The 15,386-nt window shown below is 43.1% G+C and overlaps 1 protein-coding gene across 2 annotated transcripts in view; it reads right to left on the minus strand.

The window, feature by feature from the left end:
• Window positions 1–6,828: 6,828 nt before the first annotated feature.
• The window catches only part of ANKH (ANKH inorganic pyrophosphate transport regulator), a 134,968-nt gene continuing 126,410 nt past the window's right edge, over window positions 6,829–15,386 (minus strand). For both annotated transcript variants that reach the window (XM_083624707.1, XM_083624708.1), the window contains exons 10-12: window positions 12,556–12,679; window positions 8,751–8,850; window positions 6,829–7,670 (exon numbers count right to left, since the gene is read on the minus strand). In XM_083624707.1, the coding sequence (XP_083480833.1) occupies window positions 7,557–7,670; window positions 8,751–8,850; window positions 12,556–12,679 (338 nt within the window). In that variant the 3' untranslated portion in view covers window positions 6,829–7,556. The remainder of the gene's footprint in view (window positions 7,671–8,750; window positions 8,851–12,555; window positions 12,680–15,386) is intronic.

Here is a 15,386-nt window from a genome sequence, read left to right on the forward strand (position 1 = left end):
ACTTTATAATGCAATAGACTCATCGGACAGATGTGTGCGTAACTCAGTTATCAGCTACTGGAGTTTTGGTATGTTCATCGTGACGGTGTTAATGGAAACACTTTCTCCCTGAAAGTGTCTCCTTCCATAACAGTAAATTTTACTGAATTTGGGGGGCTGGTTGATGTAAAGCCAAAGCCTTCCATCATGTCACCCTTGCTATTTAATGTGACAAAGTAGTAATCCTGATTCATATCCCACTGATTTAAGATGCTGCAGCCGTTGTTAGGGCTTCCTTCTTCCATATATCACAAGCCAAGAGAACATAATTCTGTGGCTGGTCGTGGACCTTAGTTGTTGAATAGTGTGGCGAGATTGAAAGCAGATCTCTTTTTCCCCCTGAAAAGGCCATTATCAAAGCAATCTTAGTCCTACCATTAGTGCTGGCTTGTTCATGATAGATTGGCAGCGAATGCGTTTCTGGTTTAATTGCTGTAGTACAGAAGCGTGAATTTACTGTACTCTTGTCGTTCCCCTTCTTTATAGGAAAAAATTATACGCAGAGAAGTGTTACTGAAAGAGGAACAAGAATTGTAATTCCAGTTAACCATGAGATGGAACAGTAGCATTTGATGCTCAGTTCTACCAATATTTCCCTCATGTGTGCATGTTAAAAGCAAATACTTTAACTCCACCATTGTCTAAATAAATAAAAATGAAAAAATTGTCCAGTACACCTTAGAGTCCAACTATGATAGTTTTCTCCCACTATATATAAAAGGGTCTGGTGACTTCTGTTTCAGTATATCTGAAGAAGTGGGCATGCACACGAAAGCTTATACCCAGAACTAATTTATTTGGTCTCTAAGGTGCTACTGGACAATTTTTATTTTTTATTTATTCATTTCATCTGTGTCAGACCAACACAGTTACCTACCTGAATCCACCATTGTCTGTATGCTTGCAGAATGAAGGCCGCCAATCACAATTCCCTCAAGGGCAGGTATAGGCAAACTCGGCTCTCCAGATGTTTTGAGACTACAATTCCCATCATCCCTGACCACTGGTCCTGTTAGCTAGGGATGATGCGAGTGGTAGGCCAAAAACATCTGGAGGGCCGAGCTCACGGGTATTGTGTTTTTTAAGCCTAGCAAGTACTGGCTTTAGCAAAGCTATGTGTTTGTGACTGTATATGTGTGGCCTTTGCTAGCAACTTGGGAGGAGAGACCACTTGGAGCAGGATATGAATCTCTAGATTTTAAACAGAGCACTTTACAATATGGCAGAATGTGGGTTAAATTTACTTCCCCTTGAGACTCGAAGCTTAATTTAAAATTACTTAATATGTATTATCTCCATCATTTCTCTTCCCTCCAAGGCTTGAGATAGCTTATTGACAAAGAGCTAAGCCACCAGAGTGTTTAAAAGCTGACTAAACTGACCCCAACTAAACAGTCCAATCGTTAAAAGAAGGCAAAGGCATTTGCATTTGCCAACATAAAATCTATAAATCCACATTACTCTGCAACTTCTAGCACGGCTTGGTTGGAGCAATAGCTAAGGTAAATGGCACCTTTGAACTGGGGCACAGCGACTCCACTGAGAACCCCCTGCTACGCATGAATTTATGCAAGAGGACGTCTTGGTATATTGGCATAGCTTTCAAGCAGAGTGCGGCCTGGTCTTCAAAGCAACGAACCACTGACAATTTGACATTCAGGCCCCTTTTTTGGCTGGGTGGGCAAAATGTTAAAGCAGTGTGTGCTTTCATCTAGTCATCTGAATAACAAGTCATCCCGAAGCAGCACCTCTGCCTCAAGGCCCAATGAAATCTCGACAGATCGCGCCTTCGTTTCTCTGCATAGGTCTTGAAATATTTATTGTGACCGTCACCACTGAACTAAAATGTCACGTTGAACGTATACTGACCCCTATGTAGAGGCCAATTTATTATTTAGAGGCTTTTAGCCATTTCTGCCCTGGATAACAAATTCTTTTTATATATATATAAAAAAACATTCATTACTTTAAGGACAGCAGAAAATATTTTACAAAAGTCACACACTGACACTCTGCAAATAACCTTCACTCCATCACAGGGCTTCGAGAGCACAACCAAATTAGACCATGTCTTCCAACTGAGTCTCATCGGTTGAATTAATATAAAATGAGTTGTAACTCGGCTGTGACCCTTTATTAGTGACTGGCCTTTCAAAAGATATGAAAAATGCAAACACTGGACAATGGACTGCATACTTGAGGCACTATTAACTTGAAACTTAATAAATCAGATCTGAAGCAACCTTTTCCTCCCAATTTGAATAAGACAGCGCCCCTCACCGGATGGTGATACATCCATACATCTTGCAACGAAATGAAAAATTCATTGCTTTACAGCTTCAAAGGTGTTTTTGAGTTATTTTGCCTTTCCGATGCCATCTTTCATGCTATCCATTACTAGCTGTCTATCACCAACCATTGCAATTTTCCCTTCCAGAAATCTTAATTGCTTCTTATTTCTAATTCTTAAAGGAAGGCTTTGATCGGTGGGTGGAAAAATGCGTCCAATTGTCCAGATCCTCAGGGGACAGTCGCCTTTTAAAAACATGCACCTTCTGTCCTCAACTATTGAACTAAATGGTTGTGCTGATGCGATACTCGGATCACATAGATGCAGATTTATTATTTAGAAGCTTTTAGTGTTTTCTGCCCCGAGTCAATAAGAATTTGGGGGTTTCTTTCCCCCTCACTACTTGTGGCCTATTTCTGATGGGCTGCAAGGAAGGTTCGATTCAAGTGCAGGCGGGAAAAACTCATTGAGGCGGCAAATATAGAATCAGGATTTGAAAACTGAAAACATCTACCGAGAGAAAAGATCCTTAAAAGTGCTTAAATCACTGCATGAATCGATGTTTAGTCAAGAACTACATTTTTATTGTTGTCATGAGGAAAGCCATCGAATGCCCCCCCCCCCCAAAAAGAGGACCTTTCAGGTAAATTCCTGCATGGCAAGTGAAGTAACAGAAGACAGAACATAAACCCATCTGTGACATGAAACAAACCACCCTTTAAATATGCTGTTATGATGAAGGTGGAGAAATCATTCTGAAGCAGTCTTTTATATCTATTTATTTGAGAGTTAGAATATCTGTAGAAGTAGCTGCATGTGACTTTCGCCTCCAATATTTTGTGCGTTTATTTCTTCACTTCTGAAAATGGCAGGTCCTGGTAAGTTTCTGAGAACGAATATGTTGTAAGCCATGTGTCAGGGGCGGGGGTCATTCTTTCCCTCTCCCTCTTAATTTTCAGGTCAGTTCCTCAAGTGATGGTGCAGTAAACTTTCTGCTTGTCCGTAATAAGCCTCATGGGAGCTGCACTTCAGGTCTAAGGGTGGAGATACAGAACACAAAGCAAACATGGGGTACCCAACTAAAATGGGGGCCATTTGCAGGGGTATTTAGAAGACCAGAGGTGAGGGGAAAATCCTGCCCCACTCCTTTCCATTCTACTCTGCAAATGCCATTCTCAGCCATGAATTTATTGTGGTTTTTCCCTTCAAAGCTGGGCTCCATAACTGGTAGCACCAGCAGATGTTGGTGGGGTGGGTGTCGAAAGAGGAGCCTTGGCCAACACACAAAATCCCTCTCAAAATACCTTCCCTGCCTTTGTATTCACATACAAACATGATGGGCAGAAGCATGTCTCTGAACATCGATGGATGTCCATCTTGGGAGTTCAGAACACTCAAGGTTCTCAAGCACATCTCCGCAGGGACTGAGACCAACAAAAGAGATGACTTTGACAAATGCATTGCGACTTTTCAGGATTCCCCATGTGAGAGCAGGTTCCTATGCTTCTCCAAAACATTTCATGATGGCCAAGAAGAGATCCTGTGCAAGGAGCAACAGCCGGAAAACGGTGGCGGAAGCATGACCGATCTGTTTGAGATCTGACTTCCCAGCTTCACCTGCTCATTAACTTACAAAGCCACAAACAGTAATTTATCCTTAAGTTCCTTCCTCTGTATTCTGCTACTGAGATATACTAAGTCTCTGAGCAATCTGCAAACCAGCTTTCATTGAGTTGGGCTCTTGCCCCATCAAACTGCAACACATTTTCAAAAATAAAGCAATCTGTGTACAGTCGTACCTTGGACGGATTCCATTCCAGAAGTCTCTCCGACTTCCAAAACGTTCGGAAACCAAAGCGCGGCTTCTGATTGGCTGCAGGAAGCTCCTGCAGCCAACTAAAAGCCCTGTCATATGTTCGGGTTCCAAATAACATTTGCAAACCGGAACACTCATTTCTGGGTTTGCGGCGTTCGGGAGCCAATATGTCTGAGTACCAAGGCATTTGGGATCCAAGGTACAACTTTACAGTACTACTTATGTCTGCTAGTAATGTTTGAAGGATACTTCTATTACAGATTGACTGGAATTAAATTTTGAACCAATGAAGTTCAGCCATGAAGGTAGATGTCAGGCCCAACTAGAATAGTAGAAACGAACAATGGCCTTTTCAAAAAGGATCAAGGACAATTTTAAAAGCAATGTGCATCTTTGGCATGGCCACATCGTTTGTATTGTTCTCTGTTTTACAGCATTTTGTAGAAATAAAATACAAATGAGGGCCTTGAGCTAGAAAATGCCTATATGTCAATCAATAGCACAGACATAATGGTCTGCAGAGTGGAAGTTGAAGGGTTGAACTGCAGGGATTTCATAACTTCACAAACATTTGGCTTTTGAGTTCAGAGAAAAGTACACATCCCCTAGTTGAACCTACACCAGGCCAGAACATGAATAACCTACTGAAAAATAGAAGCAACACATGATTTGCAAGCCACAGGTTGCTCAATATAAAACCATATTCATAAACAAGTTGTCAAACTGGTGTACTTTGAGCTGCACTTGTTATAGTCGATAATATTTTCTTTCTTTCTTGGAATTAAGGAACTTTTCCTTAAAGATGACTGCATTTGAAGTTACAGTCTTGGGTAAAAAAAACAACCTTAAATATGCCAGCCACACAGATAATTAAAAAGATGCTATTTAGCCAAACATCTAGCTAAATAAGTATTTCAGCACTGAAATATTAGATCTTTAATATTTATCCGGCTCTAGACCCAAATAAATAATATTACAGCATACATTTGTTAACGATATCAGAGGGACTGTCACAAGAAATATACTCTTCTCGTTTTATTTCCAAAGAGATGCAAATTTAGAGTCTGATCATGCTAGAGAAATCAGTATTGTCCTGGCCGAGAAAAATCAGTAACATTTGCCAACATTTGTGTGAGTGCTTACAGACACGCACACAGACATATGATACATACATGAGCCTCATGTATGTGAAGACAGAATATAAACTACGCAGTATTGATTTTTATCCAGTATATTTTCGTGGCAAGCAAAAAGAACCTGTTGTTTAACAGCACTGTCATCATTCATCGGCAAACTATTCATCGGTGATCTCTTCAGGCTGGCTGGCTGGCTCGCTCTCTGGGGTCTCCAAGTTGTTGATCCATATTCCTAAACTGGTTTGCAGAATTCTTGCTGGTTGTGAAAGTGACCCCGACATCTTTATTGCGTTTGCACATGTGTGTTTGTGTGCACGTGCCAAACCAAATTATCCATTTTGCAGAAATGCAACATTTACCCAAACAATACGCTTCTTAATGGTTAAGTTTCAGCACACAATCAAACTTCGCTTTGCGTTAGAATTTTTTTCTCTTTTTTTTACTGAGCTTTGGAAAAATAAGAAACATGTTGCAGCCTAAAATAAATTACACAATAATGTACAATATATATATTTATACACATTCATATGTATATATACACATATATTGATATAGGATCGCAATTGTAAGATTTCATCGGTTCTAAGCTACCTGCCCCCACCCCAAATCTAGAAAATGGCTTTGAGCACAATTAAATAAAGTCATTTTACTGCTCTACACCTTATAGAAAAATATAATTTGGCTAAAGAAGCCTTGAAATGGAACATTTCAAGACATCTCCTCTCGGATTATGATTACATCATGTCACGTGGTCAAAAGTAAGTTCCTAGACGGGCACCTGGGAGACCCACTTTGGCCAGTCTAGGCATGCACACACCTGCTAGGAAAGTGCTGGCGTTTCCGATTCAACACACAGAAACGCAGGAAAGTCCCAAGGAGAACAGGTACGTTCCTCACCACATTTCCGCACCAACAGCAGGAAGCTGGTTGCATAAACCCTTTGCTGGTTCTACAGTCAGCCCTGCCACATGAAGGCTGGAATCCTGGGCTTTTGTGACTTGTATTTGTGATGGATGAAGCATAAGCTCATTCAGTCACCAGAGCGCGGCCCATGTAGACATTCCCAGCCCAACCAGATTAATGGGTGACAGATGAAATACTAATTCCTTTGGCCAGAGACACCACACACAGCATGTCAAAATGCCTGCCTTCTTTCAGTGCAGTAGGCTTTTTTCCACGCAGTGCTGGTAAAACGTTGGAAGCGACAACCCTATACAGAGTTACCTCCGTTAAAGGGATATGCCATGATATTCTCTGTATATGTTAGCATGTGTATATTTTTTTTTAATAGACAGTACAAACAGCCATATTTTCAAAACACCGGATTACAACTTTGGTTTCTAAGTATTGGCTGTGGTTTCTTTCTCCCCCTTCGCCTTTTTTCGTCACCTTCCTTTTGGGATACAATTGCTTGCCTCAAACCTTAAACAACAGTATCCTGCACACCAAATGGAAGCCAAAGTCTTGTGAAGAAAGGATTTTAGACTGGACACTAATATTCTATATAAAGCGTCTGATTTAAATGTCCATAGTTGATTTTTTAAAAAAAACAACACACAGTTATACGGTTAGTGTAGCACAGATAACAACTGAGAAACCAGAGAACAGAAAGATTATTTTGCATCTTATCATAAACTCTAAACAAAAGTCTTGTCCTGTGTTTATCATGGTCTATTTAATGTATTCCACCTATCATTTTCTTGAACCCCCGGCCTCAGAATTCTGCTTTGCAGCGGTATACAACAGATTACACGGAACAATGAGAAAACCAAAGTGAAGAACCCACCGTGGTACAGGTCAATAGATCAAAGTCATTTTCAAGCAAATAAAATAAAGCTAATGACGTGTGTCTCCCCCATCCCAAAGGCTGCATTTCAAACCTTCCATTATTATTACTATTATTTTAAAAAGGAAGTGTGTGGGAAGCACTGGCAAAGGACGGCAGCAGAATCCACGAATAAGCCGACTTTGGTTGACAAATGGAGACTGTCGAAAGAAGGGAGATCCCAGCTACCGTGTAGCGGCCACGTTCTCTTGGGTTTGCATGTGGTGAGAGAAGAATTTCAGTCAAAGGGAGAGGGAAGGGAAGCAGAGACTGTTCCTTTCAGTCCCTCATCCATGCCTGCATACTCGGTATGCTAGGGAATTCGGTATCAGAAACCTTTGGAATCAAGGCCTCTTTATTACAAAGAAACAATGAAGTATGCGAGAGAGAGAAACAGAGAGAGAAACACGCTTCCAGTTGTCCCTGCAGAGAACAGTCACCTGTCATTTGCTATTCGTTCTCTCTCATTTCGACAATGTCCGTCATTTCCTCTGTGTGAGGCATGTCAGTCATGGCAGAGTCCTCGCCTTCTGTTGCCGTCTCATTGTCGTTCCTCTTCTTTTTCTAATGGGGAGAGACAAGAGCGTTGTGGGAGACGGCCTTGCAAGTCTGCTTGGCTTTTAAAACCAAGGGAACCAAATAATCCCCAAGTGCTCAGGCCTAATTCTCACTGGAAACTACTCATGATGTTAATCAAGTGGGAGTTGCCCCAGTCGTGCCCTTTTCCTATGCTCCACAAAACAGGATCCTGGGCTGCAGTCACCAATAAGAGGCTGACTTTGGGCTCAGTGGGGAAATGTAAACAAGATTTCCCCCCGCTAAGGCATCATAGCTTACTGTTGGGAAGTTGCTTCAGTTAACAAAAGAAAATGTGGTGGAAGTGTGCCATTAACATCACATATAGTTTGAGCTGCAGTCTATACCTGGAAAGGCTTATATTGTTCAGCGCTGCTTCATCCCCTCGCTTGTTAAAAAAGAAGAATTGTAAAGGACAAAACCATGTGTGCACTCATAATAATAATAAAAATTATTATCCCGTCCTCCCCAGCCAAAGCCGGGCTCAGAGCGGCTAACAACAATAAAAGTAAAACAGCATTCTAAAATCAATTCATTTTAAAATCAATTCAAAATCAAATTAATGGCAACCACTGGGCTAGCAGCACAAAGCTCTCTGTATGTCAGCTTACACAGTGCTTTTCAAATTTGGGTTCCCAGTTGTTGTTGGACTACAACTCCCATCATCCATAGCAGGACCAGTGGTCAGGGATGATGGGATTCGCAGTCTAACAATAGCTGGAGAACATTGAGGAACACTGGCCGACAGCGTGGCAGCACTTCCTGCGAAATCAAGTAGTCACATGGGCTCTCCAGGAAGTTCTGATGAACTCGAATCTGCTTTGTTTATACAATGTTGAAAGAGGAAAAAAAGGTTCCACGGCTACCTAATGCAGTACAATAAGTTAAGTGGTCCACCCCAATCTGTTGAAAATAGGGAAACAGAACATCCAAACTGTGTTTCAAGGGCATGTTCAGTTCCCTCCATCTCAAGCTAATTTCAAATACGGTCATCTCAGCAAGAGCTAGGACACAGGTTTCCTATTCCTGCTCTGCGGAAGCAATCACTCTGCGACAGTAATTTCTTACCTGTTTCTGATAGACGTAACAAGCTGCTATTGCAACCATGGTAGATTCTCCTACAAAGCCCGCCAGAAGTGATCCTACTCCCAAGGTGGCTCCATGAACCCTAATCGCATGAGGAGAAGAAAAAATACAGCAACTTTCATTATCATCTCTCTCACATATATACCTAATCCATGGTCACTGTGCTACTATAAGGAAGGGTAGAATTAAAATGATAAAGGATAGGCATTACAGACATTTTAAACACAGTTGTCTTTTGCAGTGTAAGAGGCTAACAATAGCTGCCTTGTCGCCTGTAACAATTCCTTCCTCTTAGTCATTGGCTCCAGTGGCACAGAATGTTGACTGGTAGCTGTCAACCTGCAACTTTAACCATCGCTAGCTACTGCACAAAGCTGAAACAAGGGCATGGCAGGGAGAAAAGACTTACACTAGACATAAAGACAGGAGAGGCTATGTGCCAATGATGTCCGTGTGGCTTCAGAGTTAAGCAGGAAAGGGCTTCAGCTACGAAGGGAGCTTGAATTGCAACAAGCAGCACAGGTAAGTTCGGGAACTTGAGTGGCTGAAGGGACAGAATAGGCAGCAAAAGAGGAGCAGGGACTTGAAGAAACGAGGGACATGGAGAAGAGGAACCAAGGCAGGGGTAATACACATCTCACACAGTGATCAGAAGATTTGCATGGTAGTGGAGGAAAAGAGATGGGGGAGAAGGGGCTCAGCCTTTGGGCTAAAGCCAAGGAACATCAAGAAAAAAGACGCAGAGGGTACGAGGCTGAATTTCACGACTGCATTGCTTTGAAATGATCGTACAATACCTTGGCAGCCGCAGCTAGGCGAATGATGATTTTTATTATTTAGTAACCAAAAAAGAGAATCAATTTTGCAGCAAAAGCATGCCTTCAAACAGGCCAGTGTTCTAGCTAAAGTGCAAGGTAGGTGTTAATAATCTTTTTCTGACATTTAAAGTAATCCTGTCAAGAGTGTCCTAGAAAGCCCAAATCATCGTACTACAGCTACGGAACACACTTTAAATTCTGTTGTGGATCACCCTGGGATCTTCGGATGAAGGGTGGTATACAAATTTAATGAAGAATAATAATAAATTGTTAGAAAATGGAAATGAAGCTGTTTTCTCTTATGCAAAACACGGATGTTAGCTTCGTTTTCTCTAATATGAAAAGCAGATCCTTTCAGCAAACATATCACAGACAGCAGAGCAAAGCGCTGGTATTAAAATCAACTCATTAACAATGCCGTCCTCTGTAGTGGTGATCTCCTCATCCTGCAAAAATAGGTTGGTTTTTTTTAAAAAAAGGTAAAGGACCCCTGGACAGTTAAGTCCAGTCAAAGGTGACTATGGGGTTGCGGTACTCATCACACTTTCAGACCGAGGGAGCCAGCGTTTGTTCACAGACAGCTTTCCAGGTCATGTGGCCAGCATGACTCAACTGCTTCTGGCACAACGGAACATTGTGACGGTAACAAGAGCACACGGAAACACTGTTTACCTTCCCGCCACAGCTGTACCCATTTATCTACTTGCACTGGCATGCTTTCGGACTGCTAGGTTGGCAGGAGCTGGGACAGAGCAACGGGAGTTCACCCAGTCGTGGGGATTCAAACTGCCAATCTTCTGATCAACAAGGCCAAGTGGCTCAGTGGTTTAGACCACAGTGCCACCCACGTGCCGTTGCCCGCACAAATAGCATGCAGGTGAATAGAAGAAGGAAATTATGGACACAGGGCAAGATATGCATATTCTCTGAAGAACCATCAGGGCACTGTCATGTTGTCAGCTCAAGAATCTTGCAGGCCCATGTTCCAGATTCATTCTCCCTGATGTCAAGAGAGTACAAGCAAAAACAACTAATGGTGCCCCCTCCATAGAGCAAAATGGTTGGGGCTGATATTTCTGTGCATGGATACATTCACCATGATACACCAAGTCCGGGGCATGAAATGAAATCTTTGAATGAGAGGGAAAGTCTCTTTGAAGAAGAAGAAAATAAATTCCAGGTGAACTTGAGGACAGGCTATATAGCTCAATAGAAGAGAACATATTTTCCACGCATCTCCCGTTCAAAGGATCAGTTGCAGGTGATGAGAAACCCCACTCTCTGCCAAGAGAGACCTTGGAAAAATCACCATCGGCCAGAACAGATAATGGCAGGCGAGGTGGACAAAGAGAGCTGCCTGACCTGGTATGAGGCAGTTTTCTGTTGATAGCCTTTGAATGAGAGCTGAGAAGGAAAGGCTAAAAGAAGAAGGGGCAAGGCAAGAGAGGCAGAGCTGACCCTGGAAACCAGACTCAGGTGAACTGATCAGCCGATAGCTTTGTGGAAACAACTGGGAATAGTGCCAACTGCAAAGGACTGGATTGGATGGAAGGCTGCAGCTACCAGTTTTTAGGCCCGTAGCTGAACAGTGGTTCATTTCAGTGGTGTAGCAAACAAATGGTTTTCCACAATTTTTTTAAATTTTCTATATAAATATTACATACATGTCAAAAAAGAGTACAGTTATACAAATAATACGTTACCAAATACCAAAAAGCTACTAATAAGAAGGAAAAAAATACAGAAAATAAGAAAATGATACATAATGAAAAGAAAAGGGGGAAGGTGGAAAAAAGAGAAATAAAAAAGTCAAAAGGAAAATAGAAAAAGTTGACTTCTTTCAACCACTACACCGTTTATACGATCTCATATCTTTAGTTGTCTGTAATCGTTTTGCATTAATGGAGAGACTATTTGTTTACCTGTGGAATTTTTAGTCAGACTGAGCTAATTATAATTTTGGGAACCGACTTTCTTCATATAATTTGTAAAGACACCCCATTCTCTCCTGATTTTTTCATTTGGTTGGTTTCTTACTATTTCTGTTAATTTCGCCAGTTCAAGGTATTCACTTAATTTTAATAACCATTCTTCTTTTGTTGGGTTTATGTTGCATTTGCAATATTTCGCAATCACTATCCTGGCGGGCATTATTGCGTACAGACAAAATTTTTTATTATCTTTTGGAATGTCTGTTATGAATAAATCTGATAAGCAGCTACCAGTTTTTAGGCACGTGGCTGAACAGTGGTTCATTTCGGTGGTGTAGCAAAATTTATGTAGAGCAGAAGTTTAGGTTTAGTTATAGCATATTAGAATAATATAGCTTGCTGCACCACAGATGAGGATGCGTGGAAAGACAAAGGGCCAGCTGTCATGTTAGATATCTCATTAACGAATAAATTCAGAGATGATGGCACTGGAGGCTCTTCTGAACAAACTAGCATCTGAGTGCATTGCAACAGAACTGCAGCAATTTGTTTTAAAAAAAATTGTTTTTCAGTTTGAAGTTTTACAGTCAATTATCCAACAACCAACAGAAAAAGATTCCAAAGAATCTCCTGGACTTCCCTCCTCCCTTTTGTTAACCATTTCCTCCTGCATCTTTTATAATAATCCAAATCTTTTACATCTCCATTATATCCAAAATTCAACATTAAACTACAAGTGTTATTCCAATCCTACTAATGATTTTATCAGTTCACAATGGTTTTTAAGATAAATTATAAATTTTCCCCATCCCAGATTAAAATTTTGGTCTTCCTGATTTCTGATTCCCCTGGTTATTTTCGCCATTTCAGCATAATCCATCAATTTCACCTGCCATTCTTCTACCTACCAGTGCAGCAATTTCATGTGGGTGGATAATACTGTGGTTTTATTTTATGCACGGGACATTTCGTGGGCCTCTTATGTTTTGGGTGATGTGCTATCCAGTTGCTGAAAAAAAAAGAACCAGACGAACTTACCCCAAGTAAGGCAACACAATCAGACTGGTGATGAGGACAATGATCCGCAGTACCGAGCTGGGTGCCAGCACAAAAGTCTTTTTTAACGTCATCAGCCATCCTGTCAAATGTGCTCTTACTGTGACTGTAAAAAGAACGTGGGAAGAACAATCAGATACTGGCAGGGAGAGCATGGCTGCGCATCCTGCCTGTAGCAGACTCTCTGACTTTCACCATTGCTCCCCTGGCTTCCTAACACAGTGAGTCATTGGCACTTGCTGAGATGGAGGGGTGAGGCACAGGAACCACAGTCCAGTGTGGTCCGTGGTTGCGGAGCCAATCCAATGCATTGCACTGGCCCAAGCTCTCAGTGCTACCACCTGCAGCCCTCAGAGATCATTTGCTGACAAGTTCACGACAATATCCGTTGTTTGCATGATGGAAGTTCAAGTTTAATATGAATGGAAGTTTAATAACAGCTCCCCATGGGCTGTTATTAAAAGCTGCAGATATTCCATGCAATTAAGCCGCCAACATTTCAGATATGAGGACAGCAGGTACACAATTAAAAGATGCCACTTAATAATCACAGTCCTGGCTGTGAGAAGTATAATGGGTGGGGAAAGCCCTGCTGGACAAGACAATTAGAATACAGTGGTACCTCGGGTTACAGATGCTTCAGGTTACAGACTCCGCTAACCCAAAAATAGTACCTCAGGTTAAGAACTTTACTTCAGGATGAGAACAGAAATTGCACAACGGCTGTGCAGCAGCAGCAGGAGGCCCCATTAGCTAAAGTGGTATCTCAGGTTAAGAATGGTTTCAGGTTAAGAACAGACCTCTGGAACGAATTAAGTTCTTAACCCGAGGTACCACTGCACTCTCACTTGCTGATAAAAAACTGAACATTTTGTTTTTACTTCTATTCATTTTATATCTGTACATAGAAAACAAAAACATGAGAAAGGTTCTAGCCAAAAATCTCTAGACTTTGACGTGCGGGAAACCCAATAATAATCATCATCATCATCATCATCATCATCATCATCATCATCATCCACTCTGGGCGGCTCCCAATCAAATGTTAAAAACAATACAGCATTAAATATTAAAAACTTCCCTAAACAGGGCTGCCTTAAGATGTTTTTTTAAAGACAGGATAGCTGCTTATTTCCTTCACATCTGAAGGGAGGGTCTTCCACAGGGCGGGTGCCACTACCGAGAAGGCCCTCTGTCTGGTTCCCTGTAACTTGCCTTCTCGCAGTGAGGGAACTGCCAGAAGGCCCTCGGCGCTGGATCTCAGTGTCCGGGCAGAACAATGGGGGTGGAGACGCTCCTTCAGGTATACAGGACCAGAATGCATTCAACGATGCCATTGCCCACCTGTGGCCAGAACAACGGCGGAGCATATGCCCATGCAGTCTGGGGAGGGGGCGCCCCCCCCAAAGGGGTGTGGGGTGCAGAAGGCACCCACCCACGCGCCACAGTTCAGTGTGGGGGGGGGGGAAGGTGCCACCCACTCTCAGCTACCAGGTCAGACCTGACCCGATGACAGAGATGCTGCGGCCGAGGAGAGCTGCCCTCTGCCGCCGGATCAGAAGAGCTGCTGCCGCCAGATCAGGCTCTTCTCAAAATTGCACCCAAAGCCACGGCCCCCACAGCACTCCCCACGCTACGCCTCTGGGCCAGAACAATGCAGAGAGGATTCACCAGGACCATAGGAAGCTGCCATATACTGAGTCAGACCATTGGTATATCTAGTTCAGTACTGCCTGCTACACTGACTGGCACTGACTCAAGCAGAGGGGCTCTGGGATCTTCTGCTCTTACCGTTGGTTACAGCTCTTCCCAATCACAGAAGTCAGTTCTGCCCATATACTGTATTGGTTTGAATAGAAGCATCCCTTTCCCCCCCAATTCCGACCATGAAAAGTTGAAGTGTGGCTTATATTCACGACCTTATGGTATGCAGCCAGGAGCGTGGGGCAAACAGCGCCAGGAGCCCAGCAAAGAGGAGCCCACCCCACACATAGTCCCCTCCACCCCATCCCACCATGTAGCCAGGAGTAGCAAGGAATGGAGCGGCTTATGTAGTCATACCTCGGGTTACAGACTTCAGGTTGCATTTTTTCGGGTTACGGACCGCCGAAACCCAGAAGTACCAGAACGGGTTACTTCCAGGTTTCGGCGGTCGTGCATGTGCAGAAGCGCCAAATTGCAACCCACACGTGCGCAGATGCGCCGCTGCAAGTTCAGACTCTTCTCAAAATTGCACCCAAGGCCATGGCCCCCACAGCACTCCCCATGCTACGCCTCTGGGCCAGAACAATGCAGAGAGGATTGCCACTTTCTCTGCTGTTTCCATTAACCAGGCCCTGGTGCTGCCTCTTGGTGACATTGCACTAAAGGTGAAGGTAAAGGTACCCCAGACTGTTAGGTCCAGTCGCAAACGACTCTGGGGTTGCAGCGCTCAACTCGCTTTACAGGCCAAGGGAGCCAACGTTTGTCAGCAGACAGTTTTCCGGGTCATGCGGCCAGCATGACTAAGCTGCTTCTGGCGAACCAGAGCAGCGCATGGAAACGCCGTTTACCTTTCCGCCAGAGCGCTACCTATTTATCATTGGCTCCCAGTACGTTTCCGAGCACAATTCAAAGTGTTGGTGCTGACCTTTAAAACCCTAAATGGCCTTGGTCCAGTATATCTGAAGGAACGTCTCCACCCCCATCATTCTACCCGGACACTGAGGTCCAGCACCGAGGGCCTTCTGGCAGTTCCCTCACTGCAAGAAGCCAAGTTACAGGGAACCAGGCAGAGGGCCTTCTCGGTAGTGGCGCCCTCCCTGTGGAACGCC

Source organism: Podarcis filfolensis (assembly GCF_964270895.1).
Source record: "Podarcis filfolensis genome assembly, chromosome: 7".
Lineage (NCBI taxonomy): Eukaryota > Metazoa > Chordata > Lepidosauria > Squamata > Lacertidae > Podarcis > Podarcis filfolensis.